This window comes from Oncorhynchus masou, chromosome 31 (genome assembly GCF_036934945.1).
Source record: "Oncorhynchus masou masou isolate Uvic2021 chromosome 31, UVic_Omas_1.1, whole genome shotgun sequence".
NCBI lineage: Eukaryota > Metazoa > Chordata > Actinopteri > Salmoniformes > Salmonidae > Oncorhynchus > Oncorhynchus masou.
In genome coordinates this window covers 38,264,162-38,287,096 of record NC_088242.1, presented here as the reverse complement: position 1 = coordinate 38,287,096, position 22,935 = coordinate 38,264,162, and the positions used below count along the sequence as shown (strand labels likewise).

Here is a 22,935-nt window from a genome sequence, read left to right as displayed (position 1 = left end):
TCACCTTTAAGGGAGTCTGTCACTGTCACTACTGGCTAGTCAGGATGGTAGGGTTGGATGGATTACTCAGCAGCAAAATGACTGATAAGAGTTTATCCATGCTTCCCCTGAGTATTCACAGGCATTCTGAATATAGATAGGAAATAGGAGATGTTTTAAGAATCTTTAGATTGTGTTTACAGTGTTTATAATGCAATAATGTATCTATCCAATCCAAAGAGTGGTGGCACCTTAATTGGGGAGGACGGCTCATAGTAATGGATGGAATTTATTCTATTCCAGCCAGTACTATGAGCCTGTCCTCCCCAATGAAGGTGCCACCGGCCGCCTGTGGTTGCCGTCTACCACCAAAAGATCACTTGTTTGCTTTCTACATAAATCCACTGGTTCCAATGGTTTAATTCTAAGGATTTGATTGAGTTTGATTCTATTCCAGCCATTAATTTGAGCCAGTCCTCCCCAATTAAGGTGTCACCGGCCGCCTGTGGTTGCCGTCTACCACCAAAAGATCACTTGTTTGCTTTCTATATAAATCCACTGGTTCTAAGGGTTTGATTGAACCACTCTTTAATTCATGGTTTCCATGTGTTTGATACCATTCCATTCACTCCATTCCAGCCATTATTATGAGCTGTTTTCCCTTCAGCAGCCTCCTGGAATGGCAACTATGTTTTCTACTGGGTGAAAAATGTATGGTATACTGTACATATGCTACACAGCAACTCAAGCTACTTACACAACCTACTTTTAGACACAGGCTTGCGATATGTTATGTTACATATAACAATTATGTATTACCACATACTTAGCTAGATGAAGCTATTCCAAGCCTTTGTTAGCTACTGATTTTCTGTTAAAACAAATATTAATGTTAAAGGCTATACTGAAATAACAAAGGAAGACACTAAAGGCGGCTGTGTTTTGGAAATGCTGGGGATGGATGTTAGGAGTTGTTCTCCTTTGAAAACTAAAGAAAGGAGCAGGGACGGGCTGTTCAATAATTGATTGTGGTTGAGAGTGATATGAGTTTACTTAATGTGCCTGGCAGTGCAGGGCTAAGAGAGGAGAGGAGCCGTTAGCTATTCCACCCCAGGCCCTAAACCCAGGCACTGGAAAAGGCTTCAAGACTGAACACTCACATGGGCAATAGGCCATCAGGCCATCCGTTAGGCCAACCATTACCCATCCTCCACCCATCTCTCCATCTATCCATCTATCCATCCACAGTCCATCTTGTAAGTGTGTACATGGAGTATGTGTGTGCATTTTTGTGTCTGTGCATGTTTGCACGTGTGAGTATCATGAATGTGTGTGTGTGTGCACTGCAGGTGTGTGTGTGTGTGTGTGCGTGTATGTGTGTGTGTGTGTGTGTGTGTGTGTGTGTGTGTGTGTGTGTGTGTGTGTGTGTGTGTGTGTGTGTGTGTGTGTGTGTGTGTGTGTGTGTGTGTGTGTGTGTGTGTGTGTGTGTGTGTGTGTGTGTGTGTGTGTGTGTGTGTGTGTGTGTGTGTGTGTGTGTGTGTGTGTGTGTGTGTGCAGGGGCTACACAGCTGGATCTCCCCAGCAGCAGTGTTGTAGCTGCCCCAAAGTTCCTTTCTCTAAGTCTTAATAGAGTGCTCCTGTCAGACTCCCCAGATGCCTCTCTATAAGGATCTTTACTACACCAGCACAACTCTCTTAACTCATCGAAGTCTCAAATTGAAAATGCTAGAATCTTAGGAATCTCATTGGTACAGTATACTGTATATCTCCAGACTTGAACCCAAAACCAAAACTTAAATCACAATGGCTATTTGGTGAGGTGTATTGGTCGAGTACACAGTTCAGCAGATGTTACAGCAATAGGGTGTAGCGAAATGCTTGCGTTACTAGCACCTAACAGTGCAGTAAAAAGTTAAAACAAGTACACCAATAATAAATATTCAAAAACTAGAAACAAGAAATCAACAATGTCAAAACGAATCCAATTAACAACCAAATCTATGCGCATATACACAAAAAATATATAGTAAGAAGGATATGTACAGTAGTAAATATATTACAGTGAGTTACTGTATGTCAAGAAATGTCAGTATCTAAATATGAGGTGTGTATAAACAGTGTAACAAAAACACAATGTACAATAGTAGATACATTAGAATGAGCTATATGAAGAATAAAGTATTTAGTCAGCCACCAATTGTGCATGTTCTCCCACTTAAAAAGATGTGAGAGGCCTGTAATTTTCATCATAGGTACACTACAACTATGACAGACAAAATTATTTTAAAAAATCCAGAAAATCACATTGTAGAATTTTTAATGAATTTTTTTGCAAATTATGGTGGAAAATAAGTATTTGGTCACCTACAAACAAGAAATATTTCTGGCTCTCACAGACCTGTAACTTCTTCTTTCAGAGGATCCTCTGTCCTCCACTCGTTACCTGTATTAATGGCACCTGTTTGAACTTGTTATCAGTATAAAAGACACCTGTCCACAACCTCAAACAGTCACACTCCAAACTCCACTATGGCCAAGACCAAAGAGCTATCAAAAGACACCAGAAATAAAATTGTAGGCCTGCACCAGGCTGTGAAGACAATAGGAAATCAACTGTGGGAGCAATTATTAGGAAATGGAAGACATACAAGACCACTGATAATCTCCCTCGATCTGGGGCTCCACGCAAGATCTCACCCTGTGGGGTCAAAATGATCACAAGAACGGTGAGCAAAAATCCCAGAATCACACGGGGGACCTAGTGAATGACCTGCAGAGAGCTGGGACCAAAGTAACAAAGCCTACCATCAGTAACACACTCGAGGGACTCAAATCCTGCAGTGCCAGACGTGTCCCCCTGCCTAATCCAGTACATGTCCAGGCCCGTCTGAAGTTTGCTAGAGAGCATTTGGATGATCCAGTAGAAGATTGGGAGAATGTCATATGGTCAGATGAAACCAAAAAATATAACTTTTTGGTTAAACCTCAACAGGACAAAGAATGCTAAGTTGCATCCAAAGAACACCAAACCTACTGTGAAGCATGGGGGTGTCATGTCTTGTTATGTCTGTTCCTGTCCTTTCTCTTCACTCTGTCTCTCTCTGCTGGTCTTTTTAGGTTACCTTCTCTGTCTCTCATTCTTCAGCTGTTCTACATCTCCCCTAACTAGCTCATTCACTCTTTCACACCTGTTCTCTCTTCCCCCTCTGATTAGGTCTCTATTTCTCTCTCTGTTCCTGCTACTTTCAGTGTCTGATTCTTGTTTGTGTTTTTGATGCCAGAAGCAAGCTGTCGTCTCGTTTGCTTCCACCTTGTCCTATCCTGTCGGAGTCTGCCTGGCAGGTGCATCCTGTCTACGTTCTTTTTGTTCCATTGTCAACGTTGGAAGAGGATTTATGCCATTCCTGTTTTTCATTAAAGAACTCTGTTTTCTGTTAAAACCGCTTTTGGGTCTTCACTCAAGTACATAACAGAAGAATCAGACCAAGAATGGACCCAGCGGCCCGGACCCTTTTCACTCCGCCGTCGAGATCCAGGGAGCGATGCTAGGCAGACACGAGGAGGAATTGTCTGCTGCTCGACATGCCGTTGAGACCCTGGCCGTCCAAGTCTCCGACCTCACAAGACAGGTTCACCAACTCCACCTCGATCCACCGCCCACTTCCAGGGTTTCCGAGTCTCCGGAGCCCAGGATCAACAACCCGCCCTGTTACTCAGGGGAGCCCACTGAGTGCCGCTCATTCCTCACTCAGTGTGATGTGGTGTTCTCTCTCCAGCCCAACACTTACTCCAGGAGCGCAGCCCGCACGCCTACGTTTTCTCTCCTCACCGGACGGGCGCGTGAGTGGGGCACGGCAATCTGGGAGGCGAGGGCTGAGTGTATTAACCAGTTTCAGGACTTTAAGGAGGAGATGATACGGGTTTTTGACCGTTCTGTTTTTGGGGAGGAGGCTTCCAGGGCCCTGTCTTCCCTATGTCAGGGGAATCGATCCATAACGGATTATTCTATTGAGTTTCGCACTCTCGCTGCCTCTAGTGACTGGAACGAGCCGGCTTTGCTCGCTCGTTTCTGGAGGGTCTCCTCGAAGGTTAAGGATGAGATCCTCTCCAGGGAGGTTCCTTCCAGTCTGGACTCCTTAATAGCTCTCGCTATTCGCATCACGGTTTGATCTTCGAAAAAGGAGTTCGCGTGTGACATCACTGCCACCTGCCGCATCACTGCCACCCTCCCCGCCGGCTCGGATGCTGAGCCTTGCAGCTGGGGGTATCCGCATCTCGGCCAAGGAGAAGGAACGGAGAATCACCAATCGCCTCTGTCTCTACTGCGGCTCCGCTGGTCATTTTGTCACCTCATGTCCAGTAAAAGCCAGAGCTCATCAGTAAGAGGAGGGCTACTGGTGAGCGCATTCAGGCCTCTCCTTCTGGATCACGCACTACCTTTCCGGTCCATCTCCGCTGGCCCGGTTCATCTGCTTCCTGCAGTGCCTTGATAGACTCTGGGGCGGAGGGCTGTTTTATGGACGAGACCTGGGCTCGGGAACATGACATTCCTCTCAGACAGTTAGGGGAGCCAAATTGTTCGATGGTAGTTCTCTCCCCAAGATTCAGCGTGAGACGCTGCCTTTAACCCTCACTGTCTCTGGTAATCATACAAACCATTTCTTTTTTAATTTTTCGTTCACCTTTTACACCTGTTGTTTTGGGTCATCCCTGGCTAGTGCGCCATAACCCTTCTATTAATTGGTCTAAATACTATCCTATCCTGGAATGTTTCTTGTCATGTGACCTGTTTAATGTCTGCTATCCCTCCTGTTTCCTCTGTCTCTTCTTCACAGGAGGAGCCTGGCGAGACAGGGGTGCTCACGATCTGCGCACGGTGTTCAGTCGTTCCAAGGCCACTTCTCTCCCTCCACACCGGTCGTATGACTGTAGTATTGATCTCCTTCAACTACTCCCCCGGGGTAGATTATACTCTCTGTCGGCTCCCGAACGTAAGGCTCTTCGAGGATTATTTGTCGGTTTCGCTGACGCCGGTTATCTGGTTTTTTTTTGTTCAGAAAATCCCTGCGCCCATGCGTGGATTATCGAGGGCTGAATGACATAACAGTTAAGAATCGTTATCCGCTCCTCTTATGTCTTCAGCCTTCGAATCCTGCTTTTTCAAAATTGGACTTCGTAGCCTACCATCTCGTGCGCATCAGGGAGGGGGACGAGTGGAAGACTTTAACAAATTAGGGCACTTTGAATACCGGGTTTTTCCTTTCGCCTCGTATGCTGTTTTCAGGCACTAGTTAACGACGTCCTGAGAGACATGCTGAACATTTTTGTTTTCGTTTACATGGACGATATCCTGATTTTTTCACCGTCTCTCTCGATTCATGTTCAGCACGTGCGACGCGTTTTGGAGAACTGTCTTTATGTGAAGGCTGAGAAGTGCACTTTTCATGCCGCCTTCCCTTTTCTCGGTTCCGTTATTTCCGCTGAGGGCATTAAGATGGATCCCGAGGCTGTCATTGATTGGCCCGTTCCTAAGTCAAGCTGCAGCGCTTTCTGGGCTTCGCTAATTTCTATCGTTCCGTAATTTCGGTCAGGTATCCCCTCACAGCCCTTACTTCTGTTAAGACGTGAGCCTGAGGCTTTTGATCTTCTTAAGAATCGTTTTACATCCGCACCTCTTGTTACACCTGACATCTCTAGTCAGTTTGTTGTTGAGGTTGACCGGGAGGTGGGCGTGGGAGCCATTCTTTCTCAGCGCTGGTCCATCCTTGCGCGTTTTTCTCTCATCGCTTATCGCCGTCAGAACGTAACTATGATGTTGGTAATCGCGAACTGCTCGCCATCCGCTTAGCCCTAGGCGAATGGCGACAGTGGTTGGAGGGGGCACCGTTCCTTTTGTCGTTTGGACTGACCATAGGAACCTTGAGTACAAAAACAGCGCGTCAGGCTCGTTGGGCTCTGTTTTTCGCTCGTTTCGAATTTCTTATCTCCAAAGAACTGATGGTCTCTTCAGTTCTTCTGAGACCGACCCCGAGGGGATTCTCCCTGAAGGGCTGTTGTCAAATTGAGACACCAGAAATTGTCCTAGGAACCTTCTGTTCGTTCCCGTTCCTATTCCGGCCGTTCTTCAGTGGGCCCACTGCAAGTTAGCCGGCCACCCCGGCTGGGGTGATTCGCCAGCGTTTCTGGTGGCCCACTCGGGAACGTGACGCGTCGATTTGTCGCCGCTTGTTCGGTCTGCGCGCAGACTAAATCTGGGAACTCTCCTCCTGCCGGCCGTCTCAGACCGCTTCCCATTCCCTCTCGACCGTGGTCTCACATGTTTAGGGACTGCCTTCATCAGCAAGACAGTTATTCTTACGGTTGATAGATTCTCTAAGGCGGCTCATTTCATCTGCTCCCTTCTGCTAAGGAGCTCCATTATCGAGAATGTTTTCCGAAGGCCTTCCGTCTGATCTCACAGAGGCCCGCAGTTCACGTGGAGGGAGTTTTGCCGTTTGATTGGGGCTTCCGTCATGATCCCCAGTCAAGAAGCGGGGCCAATCAGACTGTTGGTCAAAAACCCTCCCAGAACAGCTCCCCTGGGCAGAGTCGCCCACAACTCGCTTCCCTCGGCTACCGGTCTATCTCCTTTTCAGAGTAGCTGGGTACCAGCCTCCGCTGTTCTCATCTCAGCTCGCCGAGTCCTGCGTCATCAGGCTAACGCACCTGGAAGGGGGTCAGGTCGGCACTTTGCCGTAATAGGGCGCAGACTGTGAGGGCCGCTAATCAAGAGTCCTAGATATTGTTGCGGTCAGAGAGTGCCCACTCAGAACCTTCCCCTTAAGACAGCTGTCCCCGGTTCATTGGTCCGTAATCCCAGGTCATTAATCCTGTCGCAGTCCTCCCGCTAGGGTCTTCCATGTCTCCTGTGTTAAGCCCGTTCTTCGCGCCCCCGCTATCCTTGTCGAGGGCGCACCCATCTACAGGGTTCGTAAGATTTTGGACATGCGCCCTCGGGGCCGTGGTCATCAGTACCTAGTGGATTGGGAGGGGTACGGTCCTGAGGAGAGGAGTTGGGTTCCCTCTCGGGAACCGTGCTGATCGATGATTTCCTCCGTTGTCAGATGAAACTGTCAAATGTCTGTTCCTGTCCTTTCTCTTCACTCTGTCTCTCTCTGCTGGTCTTTTTAACCTTCTCTGTCTCTCATTCTTCAGCTGTTTACATCTCCCCTAACTAGCTCATTCACTCTTTCACACCTGTTCTCTCTTCCCCCTCTGATTAGGTCTCTATTTCTCTCTCTGTTCCTGCTACTTTCAGTGTCTGATTCTTGTTTGTGTTTTTGATGCCAGAAGCAAGCTGTCGTCTCGTTTGCTTCCACCTTGTCCTATCCTGTCGGAGTCTGCCTGGCAGGTGCATCCTGCACTATACTACGTTCTTTTTGTTCCATTGTCAACGTTGGAAGAGGATTTATGCCATTCCTGTTTTTCATTAAAGAACTCTGTTTTCTGTTAAAACCGCTTTTGGGTCTTCACTCAAGTACATAACAGGGGGTGGAAACATCATGCTTTGGGGCTGTTTTTCTGCAAAGGAACCAGGACGACTGATCCGTGTAAAGGAAAGAATGAATGGGGCCATGTATCGTGAGATTTTTAGTGACAACCTACTTCCATCAGCAAGGGCATTGAAGACGAAACGTGGCTGGGTCTTTCAGCATGACAATGATCCCAAACACACCGCCCGGGCAATGAAGGAGTGGCTTCGTAAGAAGCATTTCAAGGTCCTGGAGTGGCCTAAGCAGTCTCCAGATCTCAACCCCATAGAAAATCTTTGGAGGAGTTGAAAGTCTGTGTTGCCCAGCAACAGCCCCAAAACACCACTGCTCTAGAGGAGATCTGCATGGAGGAATGGGCCAAAATACCAGCAACAGTGTGTGAAAACCTTGTGAAGACTTACAGAAAACGTTTGACCTCTGTCATTGCCAACAAAGGGTATATAACAAAGTATTGAGAAACTTTTGTTATTGACCAAATACTTATTTTCCACCATCATTTGCAAATAAATTCATTAAAAATCCTATAATGTGATTTTTTTATTTTTTTGTTTGTTGTTGAAGTGTACCTATAGTTGAAGTGTACCTATGATGAAAATTACAGGCCTCTCTCATCTTTTTAAGTGGGAGAACTTGCACAATTGGTGGCTGACTAAATACTTTTTTTGCCCCACTGTATGAAGTGTTAAAAACGGTATTAAAGAAACGGGAGGTGTCAAGTGTTTAATTGTCTCTATACACTACCTTTCAAAAATTTGGGGTCACTTAGAAATGTCCTTGTTTTTGAAAGAAAAGCACATTTTTGGTCCATTGAAATAACATCAAATTGACCAGAAATACAGTCTAGACATTGTTAATGTTGTAAATGACTATTGTAGCTGGAAACTTCTGATTTTTAATTGAATAGGTGTACAGAAGCCCATTATCAGCAACCATCACTCCGGTGTTCCAATGGCATATTGTATTAGCTAATCCAAGTTTATAATTTTAAAAGGCTACTTGATCATTAGAAAACCCTTTTGCAATTATGTTAGCACAGCTAAAAACTGTTGTTCTGATTAAAGAAGCAATAAAACTGGCCTTCTTTAGACTAGTTCAGTATCTGAGCATCAGGAATTGTGGGTTCGATTACAGGCTCAAAATGGCCAGAAACAAAGAACTTTCTTCTGAAAATCGTCAGTCTATTCTTGTTCTGAGAAATAAAGGCTATTCCATGTGAGAAATTGCCAAGAAACTGAAGATCCCGTACAACGCTGTGTACTACTCCCTTCACAGAACGACGCAAACTGGCTCTAACCACCGGAGGCCCCGGTGCACAACTGAGCAAGAGGACAAGTACATTAGAGTGTCTAGTTTGAGAAACAGACGCCTCACAAGTCCCCAACTGGCAGCTTCATTAAATAGCATTAAATAGCACCCTTCTAGCAAAACACCAGTCTGAACGTCAACAGTGAAGACTGGACTGGCGACTCCCTAGGAAGGCCAGCATCCCGGAGTCGCCTCTTCACTTGTTGACGTTGAGACTGGTGTTTTGCGGGTACTATTTAATGAAGCTACCAGGAGGGATGGTTGCTGATAATGGGCCTCTGTATGCCTATGTAGATATTCCATTAAAAATCAGCCGTTTACAGCTACAATAGTCATTTACAACATTAACCATGTCTACACTGTATTTCTGATAAATTTGATGTTATTTTAATGGACAGTGCTTTTAGTGCTTTTCTTTCAAAAACAAGGACATTTCTAAGTGACCCCAAACTTCTGAACGGTAGTGTAAAAGGCCAGCAGCGTTGACTGTGTGTGTGCGTGTGTGCGTGTGTTTGTGAGTATGAGTGTTTGTGTTTGTGAGTGAGTGTACACTGAGTTTACAAAACATTAACAACACCTGCTCTTTCCATGACATAGACTGACCAGGTGAATCCAGGTGAAAGCCATGATCCATTATTGATGTCACTTGTCAAATCCACTTCAATCAGTGTAGATGAATGGGAGGATTTTTAAGCCTTGTGATAACTAAGACATGGATTGTGTATTTGTGCAATTCAGAGAGTGAATGGGCAAGACAAAATATTGAAGGCTTTTCTGAGTGCAAAAGAATGGGGGGGTGCAACTCAAAATTAGGAAGGTGTTCCTAATATTTGGTATACTCAGTGTATGTGTACGCGACCAATATAATTGGATTTCCACACTGTCAGAGGAAGAAGCTCTCTCTCTCTCTTTCTCTACCTCACTCTCTCTCCATCTCACCCTCTCATCTCATTCCTCCTGATTTTTCCAGATATCCTTTTCCCCCTGCTGTCACATTTGGTACAGATGGTTAGGCACTATGGAGTGGCCTGTCTGTCTCCATTTTCCCGGCGCAGCGTGACAGCGGGCTTGATGGCTCGTGAAGGGGGCTCCACTCCCTCAGACACACGTACACTGACATTTTCAAAGGGGCCCGCACACGCCTCCACACAGCCAGATACTGTAGGAGAGAAATGAAGAACCTGGAGTTGTCCCAGTGCCAGCCACAGGCTAAGGAAGAGGGAGTGAGAGAGAGAGGGAGGAAGAGAGAGAGGATAGCGAGAAGTGGTAAGGATGGGAGGTACAGAAGAGAGAGGGGAAAAAAGGAGGAAGAGAAGTGGAGAGATGGGAGGGTTGGGAGAGCAAGGAATAGGAAAGAGAGAGCGAGAGAGAAAGATTAACAAATGAGTCTGAGCTGTCAGATAAGACATGCATCAGTCATTGCACGTGGATGTGATCTCACAGCTCACGTCAGGAACCTATCCAGTGTCACTGCACTAATCGCTTCTCTGGGAGGCTGCACTGAGTCGTGCACCAGGCAGCGCGACCAGCCAAGCTCTGTGTGTGTGTGTGTGTGTGTGTGTGTGTGTGTTTGTGTGTGTGTGTGTTGTTGCGGGCAAGCGGAGGAGAAAGAGCCCCCGACCACCCTCAGATGCACTTCCACCTGACATAGCCCTGTTTCCTTATACACACAGTACACAATCATACACACCCGGTCAAACTCAGGAGACACATACACACAAACACACACACACAGGCAGAGAGTGTCATATGTACATGTTTGTGCACACACACACACACACACACACGTGTATGAACAAACAAACACTTATTTTAACTATAGATTCTGGACAAAATCTTATATGTTTTGATGTATGCTATTGCAATTATTTGTTTATTCAATAATACGAACTCTCTTAAGTTAATATCTGAAATGGATAAACACATCTACAGAGAATAGTTTATACGCACAAAAAGGCAAAGCAAAAACAAGACTATAATAAAGAAAGGAAACAGAAAAAATGCATAAAGGAGGAAAAATAACTGACAAGTACAATTTTCCACGCCATCTCATTCGGAACGATTTGACACAAATATCCCTACTCGCAGATAGACAGCTGAGTATTCCCCCATCCCATAATTTAGCTCCACATTTATTTATATTTTCTCATTGATATATCTTTGAGATTTTGATGTTTACTTTTACTCTAATGTCATTGACAAAGATTGTGACATCCACAAATGCCAGCATCATTAGACCGAGCTTGATGTTGAAACCATCCTTTGAACAGGCCTGCAATAGAAGAAAAAAAACGTGACATTTAGATGTTAGCCTATCATATATTTATGACATTTTGATGAACATATTAACTTACATTGAAAACATAAGATTAGGCCTAGGCTACATGGTGTTTTGGTGGTCGGCCCTTTAATATATTAATAAAGGCTAATAGTTTTCAAAAGCAACGGTATTGAAATATGCAGTAGTGCGGCTAAACTACCCAGTAAAAGTTACAAGTGACTGAACTAACAAGAACAAACCAAACCACATAACTTCTGCAGGCTGTATTAGAAATCTTAACCGGCCGCTGTCTCTCATGAATAATAGGCCTATGCATTTAATATTAATACAATTTTTCTCCACTTTTAAAATAACTTCCATCCAATACAATTAAAGGTCCAATGCAACTTTTTAAATTTTTTTTCTCAATATCAAGTCATTTCTGGGTAACAATTAAGTACATTGCTGTGATAGTTTCTTTTTGACTGTTTTTAAATGAAAACAAACTTCTTATCAAGAGCAATTTCTCAAGCAAGAATTTAGCTAGAACTGTCTGGGAGCGGACTGAATGTGGAGGGAAACTGAAAACGAACTGTTATTGGCAGAGAGGTTTGGCGCACTCCATCTTATTGATTTATTAACTAATTAACAGCCTGCTGATGTCATCAGGCAGGCCAAAACTCCATCCCACCAAAACAGGCTGAAATGTCAGGTGGTCTTTTCAGACAGCTCTTACACTATAAGGGCATTATCATAATTTTCACATTTTCACAGTATTATTCCAATCTCATAGTGTGAAAATATATATAAAACACAGGATATATATATTAAATATATATAAAACATGTTTAATCAAGTTAATCACAGGAAATATATAATTCATGTTTTAGACTGCACTGGGCCTTTAATGTTCATTTGTCTTTCAAAGATGTCCATGCTTAACTACTTGAAACAATAGGCCTATCCTATTCCACACAAGTCCAAGCAGTTGCAACATTTTTTTTTACCTGCCAAAGCATAATTGAATCTTATTAAGCATTAAACATCCATTTGATACCAGGTTGTTTTGAAATCAATTAGGAGAGTGTATGAACAAATACAAACAAATACTTATTTTAACTATAGATTCTGGACAAAATCTTATATATGTTTTGATGTATGCTATTTTAATGATTTGTTTATTCAATAATCAGGAATTATTCGACTGTTAGGTAGCAAGGTAAGTTTTGACATTGATGCCTAGGCTTTGTTGTGTGAAAAATGAAAATACTCTTGAAATAGGTCGGTCAAACAAGTGTTGAGGTTGAGCGTTAGGCCTATCAGACATAATTTGAAAACCAAACAAGAAATTGTCAAATAAAATATTCTAATTGTACAAAGCCTACCTAAAGTCTGCATCGAATTAACGTTGAACCAACCTTTGCCGATACTGTTAAATGTGCTTCTGTATCCTTGCTGCAAGGTAGACACCACATGCGACAATACCGAGGACGGAGCTGCAGTATTATAGTGCCCCAAGGCAATGCTCCTAGTCAATATCTTCTACACACTCGCTTTCGCGCTCCCATTTGAGCTGGATATGCGCTGTCTGCTTGTACCGCTATACGCAGAGAATTGACATACAGACTCACCACGGACAAACACCAGGTAGGAATAGCAGATTTATTCCCTCATTTCAGATACCATATGTTGTATAATTAGTATGAGTGGGTTTTATTTAGAAGGCTATGATTATTGGGCTTTGTAGTTGTGTTGTGTCAATGTTTGTAGGCTATTGTCATAATTGGTCCACAGACACCGTTGTCCATGGGGAAAACAGTGCAAAGTGTTCTGTTATTTGACATTCATGGAATTTGTGTGAAAATTAAATTTAAAAAATGTATAATATTTTACGACTATATTATCTTATATAATTTAAACAGCCTACTCATTTTGGAAGATTGTTCTGAAAATGTCTCTCAAAATTATTTAATTAGATTATTTCAAAACATTTTTATCTCACAGAAGGGAATTTCTTGAAGTGTTACTTTGTATAGATTTTTGTGATTTTCATACATAGACTAAAGTTATATTTTAGGCTTAATTGTTTATAGGATAAAAAAAACTCCTTAGTCTAAACCCAAGTTATCACAATGTTATAGATATCTATCAAAGTCTAATTTAGGACTGAAGCCCAGATATTTTTGAGAAGTGTAGAAATAAATCATGTGTTATTTGGATATTGACTCTTTTACAATAACATCAACAATATCATTAATGTGAATTCCTTTTGCGACTCAAAAAACGGAGAGGAATGTTTTTATGGTTAACTTCATGGATGTATTAAATATCACTGCATATTAATTCAATAAATGTAACAAACAATCCCCCAAAATGTCAATGTCAAACATTCAGATGTATGTACATTCTATGTAATGTATGCTAATGTGTAGTTTAATATTGACAATTTGTATGAGGCCCCTACACAGTATCACAGTATTATCAAGTAACTTGCATGATAATAACTACATCTAGATTAACAACTAAAATTCATGTTGAATTCTTCTCCCATCCACTTTTTCAGGACCTTCTCCTTAGTGGAAGTTGACAGAAGACATTGGATCATCACTCAGTCTTCACTGCAAGCCACCATCTTAGGTAAAGTCACATCCCTTATGAATTTAGATAATTAGGCTGAATTTAAAATAGAATGCAAAAGTATAACAGTTATACTCTCTGTATTTGTCAATATATAACTATAACATGAAGAGAGTAGATAGAAAGGATGATTCTGCGCTCTATAAAATGTAATTATTTCCTGTCTGTGAGTAGATCAACATATCATATTGGTGCCATTTGACACGTTTGCACCCCTTCCCCCAACCCATCCAATGTTATCGATTTTTGTTTGTTATTGCACGCAACTTGTCAATGCTTTTAGTGATGTGAGCTATCTTAATTGAAACAATATATGTTGAAGCTGAAGCGATTATAGGCTGGTCTGACCAGGAACCCATAAAAGCTTAAAACAAGGATACAGGACAGGAGGGGAGGAGGGGGTTGAGGTTTTGGTGGCCACTAACAGTGTCCAGCAGTGAAAAAATCTAAAGGAAAAATGATTTTTATTGATTGTCTCCTAATAGCAGCTGTTAGGCTCTATTATGAGCTCAGAGGCCAGGTCAGAGCCTCAGGGGTAGACGAGCAGGATTCTGCAAAAAGGCCTGCCACCCTGTGTTAGAGTGAGTTTTGTTATCCCTCTTGTACTGCAGTGAAGTCGAGTTCAATTTACGTCTATCTGTCCTCACAAGGTGTGATGTACGGCGTGATGGTTTAATAAAAGTTGATCGTATTCTGAAACAAGACTTACCTCAGCCCGGACCCCTAAACATCACACAGGCTTTCATCCCTGAACGACCCCAGAAAAAAAAATCCTCACAGCAGGGTCTTATAATCTGAAGAGTGATGCTCTCTTGCTTGTTCACTCGCTCTACCCACAGGGCAGCTTGACTAACAGTGGAAAACAATTACTTGATTATTATTATTTATTTCTTCCCCCCAAAAAGACACTATACATTTTTGGGGAGTGTTTGAAATTGGTTTGAGTGAGTTAATTAAACTAATTAAACTAAAGTGATTATTATGTCGAAATATGGAGGAAAATGGTGCTCTGTTGAGATTAGACAGTAGTTAACTGTAGATAATTCAATTCATTGGGTCTTGGGTATTTCTCTATAAAAATTATGGTGAGACAACGCTGCATGCAATTATGCTATTTAAATCAGCCAGTTAATAGAGTAGGTCAAGTGTGTAAAACCTTTAAACTTTTATGTTAAAATGCATTTGACATTTAATCTGCATTGTCCAATTATTTTGTTTACCTTTGGGAATTGTGAACTACCATAATTATAGACGGACAGGAGGTCAACTTGCTTAAATATCCAACCAAAATTCTGAAATACAGAGAGAAAGTTGATAGGGAAGTCAGTCACTTCTTGATGACATTTTCCAATGTTTTTATTTTATTTTTACGAGTGGCAAATACGTATGATTTCACTAAAGAAAACATCTAACTTAAGTAGTCTCTGAAAATATTGTAACGTTGCCATATTTAGTGCACTGGCTTATTAATAAACAAATCCCTGATAATCAGAATACATGACAAACATTACATTAGAAATAGTTCTCATATTCACACAAGGAACACTTTATCTATTTACCTGATATTTATTTTAAAAACATAGAAAAATGTTTCATGACCTAATAACCACCTCTTCACAGCTGTAATAAATCTCTTATCTGTCTTTGGGATTCATAAAAAAAAGTAGCACGAGTATCATATAGTACCAATGTTTTAGTCCCAAAACGCCACAATTGTTACCATGTAATTTTACAGGAAATTCCAGCTGTAATAAATCTCCCCTCTTATCTGTCCTGTGAAATGGATGAAAGAGTATATTCAACTTCGAGAACACCACCCCAACTCCAAAAGCACCAAAGTAGGGAGAAAAGGCAGAAGTGGGTGAGAGGAGAGCAGTTGAACTTGGTGTGATGTGCCCTGACCCAAATCCCAGCCCTGACACTAACGATGCCCTATGGGCGTGACGCCAGGCTCTCATTAAGAACCAGGGCCCATGCTCCGACTCCCCCAACACCCGCCCTCTTAATTAAACCATCACCCTGGCCATGCTGCACGGTAGCCGGCCTCCATGGACCCGGCCCAGAGCCCATGTAGCCAGGACAGGGCCGTGAGTGGAGCCCCTTGCACAGGTGCAGAGCCCCCCCGGGGCTGCCTGTTTGCCCCCAGCACTTGGACTTGCTAGCGCCTGGTGCTGCACTGGAAATAATGATTAGTGGCAGGTACAGTGAGAACAGAGCAGTGGGGGCCTCCCTGCAGTTGGGTTAGTGGCAACTCAGCTCAGCAGCTCAGGCAGACAACACATGATGCACTCTCATAGACGCACATATGAGCATGCTGATACATAGCTCCCCAATGCAGATAATTAGACAGTAGTTAACTGTAGATAATTACATTTATTTATCTTGTATTCATGTATTCACAAAACATATTTCTGGGTCAGATAGAGAACATGTGATCAAAATTATCAATACTTTGCATTTATGTACCTTTTTTAAATGTTTTTATTTGTATATTTGTTAGGCAGTCCACAGGTAAATATGATATGAACTGAATATGAAATTATATTAATTTGTATATTGCACCTATAATTTATTTTCTTTTACTTTTTATTTAACTAGCCAAGTCAGTTATTTACAATGACGGCCTACCCCGGCCAAACTCTCCCCTAACCCGGACAACGCTGGGCCAATTGTGCACCGCCCTATGGGACTCCCGATCACGGCCGGTTGTGATACAGCCCGGGATCGAACCAGGGTATGTAGTGACACCTCTAGCATTGAGATGCAGTGCCTTAGACCGCAGCACCACTCAGGAGAAAAACCAACCCCCAACAAAAATATGACAAAACAATTATAATAATTGGCCACAACATTTTTTTCGATTGACTTTCGATTGACTGTATGACACAAGTCTTTAATTTATGTTAATACTCATCCCTGAACATTTCATTTTTATGTTATAATATAACAATATATGTATCTTGTATTCCACAGCTCCTACCCACCTGGATCCCTATTTAAAGAATCTTTAAAGTCATGTAAATAAAGGCTAAAGAAGTGTACTACATCTAGCCAGAGAAAGAACGAGAGCCTGCATCCCTACAGCCTCATCTCTCCAAGACTTTTACACACCTTCTCCTCAGAATAACCTGCATTGTGAGGACATAATTATTCCCCATCATGTCCAAGGAGGACCACACGTGCAAGCACAAGGAACGCAAGCCCAAGAAGCCCCACTACATCCCACGGCCATGGGGCAAACCTTACAACTATAAGTGCTTCCAGTGCCCCTTCACCTGCATGGAGAAGTCCCATCTGTACAACCACATGAAGTACAGCCTCTGTAAGAACTCCCTATCTCTGTTAATCGAGTCCGACTGGCCATACAAGAAGGGCAACCTTCTGCACCTGGACCAGCTCCGGCCCCTCCAGCAAGCCCACTCTCTCCGGACCACAGCTGGGAAAGAGGAGCCTGAGCCAGCTACAGGGAATGAGGAGAGGCCCCGGCAGCAACAAGACATGGAGGAGGAAGGGGAGAGCCCGGGAGGAGAGGAGGAAGAGGAAGAGAGTGGACAAGGGGCTGAAGTCACTGAGATGACCAGAGAGAGCTCCAACAGGGACTCAGAAGGCACAGCCAAGAGAACCAGTAAGCGTCCTGAGCCGGAGCTGCTGATGACTGATGTGTTCTCCCTGGAGGACCAGCTCTTGAGAGCACACTCGGTGGAGAACCAGCTAAAGCACTACAAGCTGTCCAAGACGTTCCTGACTGCACCTGACCTGCTGTCGGAGCAGTGGCGCCTGCTTGCCACCAGCCACACCATGGCCGAGGGCACCCAGCCCAGAGTGAGCGACTCCATCCCCTGCTACCCGCCTCCACCCGGCCTGGTGGACTACCAGGACCCCACAGAACTCAACCGGTCTATCCTTGGGGTGGGATACCCCCTGAGCCCCAGCCTCTTCTCCTATATGAATTCAATGAATGCAATCCCCACTGCTGACACCAATATAACCGTACCGACTCAAGCGCAGCTAGCCCAGCTCCCCTTCCTGGCATCAGCCGCTCAGCTCTTGCACCCGGCATCCGGTGTGCACCACCCCATCAACCGGACCCTCCTGCCGTCCCGCTTCTACTACCCATTCCTCTGCGAGCATGCCTTTGGAGCAGCCTCCACTAAGAGCGACGTCAACAAGGTTCTCAAAACCTCTGCGAATGGCCTGAAGCCCAACCCCAGTTACCAGCCCAAAGTCAACTTGTGGAAGGTGCCTGCTCTGAGGCCAAGTACCACCACCACCTCATCCCCTACAGCATCACCAGACCCTTCCTACAGGACAGGGGACAAGCTCCATGCTGCAGACAAGGAAGGGAAACCAGGATGGGGCCTCAAGAGAACAGGAGCCCTCTTGGGGACCGACGAGTCCCCTGCAGAGAAGAGGCCAGCCCTCGGGTTCACCCTGGATCTACTCAAGAACATTCAGAACACCATACCCTTCTCCATGGCAACAGAAAAGCTCTTCCTCCACAGCAGGTAAGATCTTACTTTTATAAATATAATTTTGGTTATTACTGTTTCACTATATCTTTTTCACATTATTCGTAATTGACTTCATATTTTCCTCTCTGAAATCTCTGATTTCTATAATACATTCTTCTCTTCTGTGGTCTCTCCATAGTTTTACAAATGCTCAGTCTCAGTCCCGGCCAGCGGAGCAGTGCTACACAAATTACCCCGTGAGCCGAGTCAGTGAGTCGCCCTCTCCTCCAAATTGTAGAAGAACCAGCAGCCAGGACTCTACCATCGGTCAAGGGACGGGGGAGGCATCCTCAAAATCAGAATCAGCTGCTGCCCTCCTCAGCAACCTTTCCAACGCTCTACAGGAGTACCAGGATGCCGAATGCAAGATCTCCCACCTAGAGAAAGAGGACCTCATCGCTCAGGGACACCTATGGGAACACCTGAACAAGATCCGCAGCGAGCTCTCCCACATTCACCATGCACTGGAGAGGACAGCCCGTCAGTCAGAAGGACCCCTGGATCTCTCCATCAAGAAGGAACAACCCGTGGTGACTGAGGTGGTCGCGGCCGGTTACCAGGGCCTCATGGGAGCCTCACTTAAAGACGACATCACCGCGGAGACTGAGGAAGACGATGAGGAGGCAGAGGAGGAGGAAGTGGAGGAGGAGGAAGATGAGAATGAGATGAGGAAGGAAGCGATGAAGGCTTCATTAGAGCGTCGAAAGCAATCGCTGGACGTGCTGATCAAGATGAGTCAGGCTGGGGTGCAGGTGGTGAAGACGGAGGTCCTGTCATCAGGGGGGTTGGGGTTGAGGCCAAGCCAGGCGGAGGGTCTCTGGCCAGGCAGGACCACCAAGTGTGAGGCTGACTCCAGCGTGCTGCTTTGCACTGATGGACGGCCCCTCGCGGTCTTCACTGACTTCCCCCCCTCCTCCAACAAAAACTCCAAGAAGCCCCTGTCCATTCAGCGACTAGGGGTGCCACAATGTCCGCCAAGCCCCCTGACAGCAACAGACTCCTAAACCTCTCCTGAGAAGCTTAATTTCCCAGCTTGCATTGCTCCTGAAAGCCCTCCTGAAGACAACACACTTTTGTTCATGCACTCCCTATGACTCTCACTGTCCAGGCAAGAACTCTCACCACTAATATCCTCTCAAAACACCACTGCCATCTCCCCCAAAATATAACAAAGCTTAGCACCTTAAATAAAAGTAGGGGAACGAAGAAGTGATGTTGATTGTTGATACAGGATTATTTGGGAAAACAATTCAAATGGGCAGTAGTGATGCTTGAAATGTTGTTGTAGGACAAAAAATAAACTTGCACTTATAGAGCGACACTGAACACATGTAAATGAAAATATGTTTTATGATCTAAGGTATGAATCCTCTTACAATTCTGTCCCAAGTTGAGAGACAATCTTTTGAACTGATTTGTACATATTGTAATGAATTTGATTGATGTAGTTAAAATTCATTAAGAAGTAAATGTTTTATATGAATGATGTCTTGTTGGATTGTCTTGTGTGTCTGATTAAACCATTGCACCGTACATGTCCACAGTACACATCTGTAACAAATGCACTTCCATTTATTTGAATAAAGAAAGAGATTGTGTATTAGGTGTTGCTATTCTGCTATTCTTTTGCTATTCTACTCTTTGTATGGGGCATTTTGAGTGAATAAGTGAATGTATAGTGGCATTACACGGTGAAAAATACACATTTATTTTGCAAGGGGTGTACTCAAATGTGAGTACACCCCTAAGTGAAAATCTCCAAATTGGGCCCAATTAGCCATTTTCCCCGCCCCGGTGTCATGTGACTCGTTAGTGTTACAAGGTCTCAGGTGTGAATGGGGAGCAGGTGTGTTAAATTTGGTGCCTGTCACGATCGTTGTCAGGAGCGGACCAAAATGCAGCGTGGTATATGTTCATGATGATTTATTAATTAAAGAAAGCACTGAACACTGAATACAAACTATACAAAACAATAAACGAATAACGACCGTGAAGCTATAATGAGAACTGTGCTGACACAATCAACTAACATAGACAATCACCCACACCCACAATGACAAAACAGGCTACCTAAATATGTCTCCCAATCAGAGGCAATGACTAACACCTGCCTCTGATTGAGAACCATATCAGGCCAAACACAGAAACAGACAAACTAGACATCCAACATAGAATGCCCACTCAGATCACACCCTGACCAAACAAAACATAGCAACATACAAAGCAAACTTTGGTCAGGGTGTGACAGTACACCCCCCAAAGGTGCGGACTCCGGCCGCAAAACCTGAACCTATGGGGGGGGTTCTGGGTGGGCATCTGTCCGTGGTGGCGGCTCTGGCGCTGGACGTGGCCCCCACTTCACCATAGTCTTAGTCCACTTAAGTAGCGTTCTTTGAGCGGCGACCCTCTCCGCCAACCTAGGACTGGCAACCCTACTAAAGGACAAAACTGGACTGAGGGGCAGCTCGGGACTGAGGGGCAGCTCGGGACTGAGGGGCAGCTCGGGACTGAGGGGCAGCTCGGTACTGAGGGGGAGCTCGGTACTGAGGGGGAGCTCGGTACTGAGGGGTAGCTCGGTACTGAGGGGTAGCTCAGTACTGAGGGTTAGCTCAGTACAGACTGACGACTCTGGCAGATCCTGGCTGACTGACGACTCTGGCAGATCCTGGCTGACTGACGACTGTGGCAGATCCTGGCTGACTGGCGGCTCTGGCGGCTCATGACAGACTGGCGGCTCATGACAGACGGGAGACTCTGGCGGCTCATGACAGACGGGAGACTCTGGCGGCTCATGACAGACGGGAGAATCTGGCAGCTCTGGACAGACGGGAGAATCTGGCGGCTCTGGACAGACGGGACACTCTGGCGGCTCTGGACAGACGGGAGACTCTGGCGGCTCTGGACAGACGGGAGACTCTGGCGGCTCTGGACAGACGGGAGACTCTGGCGGCTCTGGACAGACGGGAGACTCTGGCGGCTCTGGACAGACGGGAGACTCTGGCGGCTCTGGACAGACGGGAGACTCTGGAGGCTCTGGACGGACGGGAGACTCTGGAGGCTCTGGATGGACGGGAGACTCTGGTGGCTCTGGACAGACGGGAGACTCCGGCGGCTCTGGACAGACGGGAATAACTAGGTGCTGGAGAGGAGGAAGGCTCTAGCAGCGCTGGACAGGCGAGGCGCACTGTAGGCCTGGTGCATGGTGCCGGCGCTGGTGTTACTGGGCCGGATACACGCACAGGAATCCTGATGCGGGGAGCTGCCACCGGAGGGCTGGTGCGTGGAGGTGGTACTGGATGGACCGGACCGTGCAGGCGCACTGGAGCTCTTAAGCACCGAGCCTGCCCAACCTTACCTGGTTGAATGCTCCCGGTCGCCCTGCCAGTACGGCGAGGTGGAATAGCCCGCACTGGGCTATGCAGGCGAACCGGGGACACCATGCGTAAGGCTGGTGCCATGTATGCCGGCCCAAGGAGACGCACTGGAGACCAGATGCGGCTTCATGGCACCTGGCTCGATGCCCACTCTAGCCCGGCCGATACGCGGAGCTGGTATGTACCGCACCGGGCTATGCACCCGCACTGGGGACACCGTGCACTCTACAGCATAACACGGTGCCTGCCCGGTCTCTCTCACCCTCCGGGAAACACAGGAAGTTGGCACAGTTCTCCTACCTGGCTTCGCCACATTTCCTGTGTGCCCTCCCCAATACATTTTTGGGGCTGACTCTCGGGCTTCCATCCACGCCGCCGTGATGCCTCCTCATACCAGCGCCTCTCCGCCTTCTTCGCCTCCAGCTCTTCTTTGGGGCAGCGATATTCTCCTGGCTGTGGACAGGGTCCGTTACCGTCCAACTCGTCCTCCCATGTCCAGTCCTCCTAGCACAGCTCCTGCTGCCGCTGCCTGTCACCACGCCGCTTGGTCCTGTTGTGGTGGGTGATTCTGTCACGATCGTCGTCAGGAGCGGACCAAAGTGCAGCGTGGTATATGTTCATAAGGATTTTTAAATTAAAGATAGCACTGAACACTGAATACAAACTATACAAAACAATAAACGAATAATGACCGTGAAGCTATAATGAGACCTGTGCTGACACAATCAACTAACATAGACAATCACCCACACCCACAATGACAAAACAGGCTACCTAAATATGTCTCCCAATCAGAGACAATGACTTTCACCTGCCTCTGATTGAGAACCATATCAGGCCAAACACAGAAAGAGACAAACTAGACATCCAACATAGAACGCCCACTCAGATCACACCCTGACCAAACAAAACATAGAAACATACAAAGCAAACTATGGTCAGGGTTTGACAGTGCCATCGCTCTCACACTCATACTGACACTCATACTGACTGGTCACTGGAAGTTCAACATGGCACTTCATAGCAAAGAACTCTCTGAGGATCTGAAAAAAAGAATTGTTGCTCTACATAAAGATGGCCTGTACTATAAGAAGATTGCCAGGACTCTGAAACTGAGCTGCAGCACGGTGGCCAAGACCATACAGCGGTTTAACTCGACAGGTTCCATTCAGAACAGGCCTCGCCATGGTCGACCAAAGAAGTTGAGTGCACGTGCTCAGCGTCATATCAAGAGGTTGTCTTTGGGAAATAGACGTAGTGCTGCCAGCATTGCTGCAGAGGTTGAAAGGCGTGGGGGGTCAGCCTGTCAGTGCTCAGACCATACGCCGTACACTGCA

At 45.3% G+C, this 22,935-nt stretch overlaps 1 protein-coding gene across 1 annotated transcript; it reads left to right on the top strand.

The window, feature by feature from the left end:
* The first annotated feature begins 16,872 nt into the window (after nt 1-16,872).
* On the top strand, nt 16,873-19,228 carry LOC135525188 (proline-rich protein 35-like). The gene is made up of 2 exons (XM_064952922.1): nt 16,873-18,218; nt 18,364-19,228. The coding sequence occupies exons 1-2, from the start codon at nt 16,873-16,875 to the stop codon at nt 19,226-19,228; spliced, it is 2,211 nt and encodes a 736-aa protein (XP_064808994.1).
* The last annotated feature ends 3,707 nt before the right edge of the window (nt 19,229-22,935 follow it).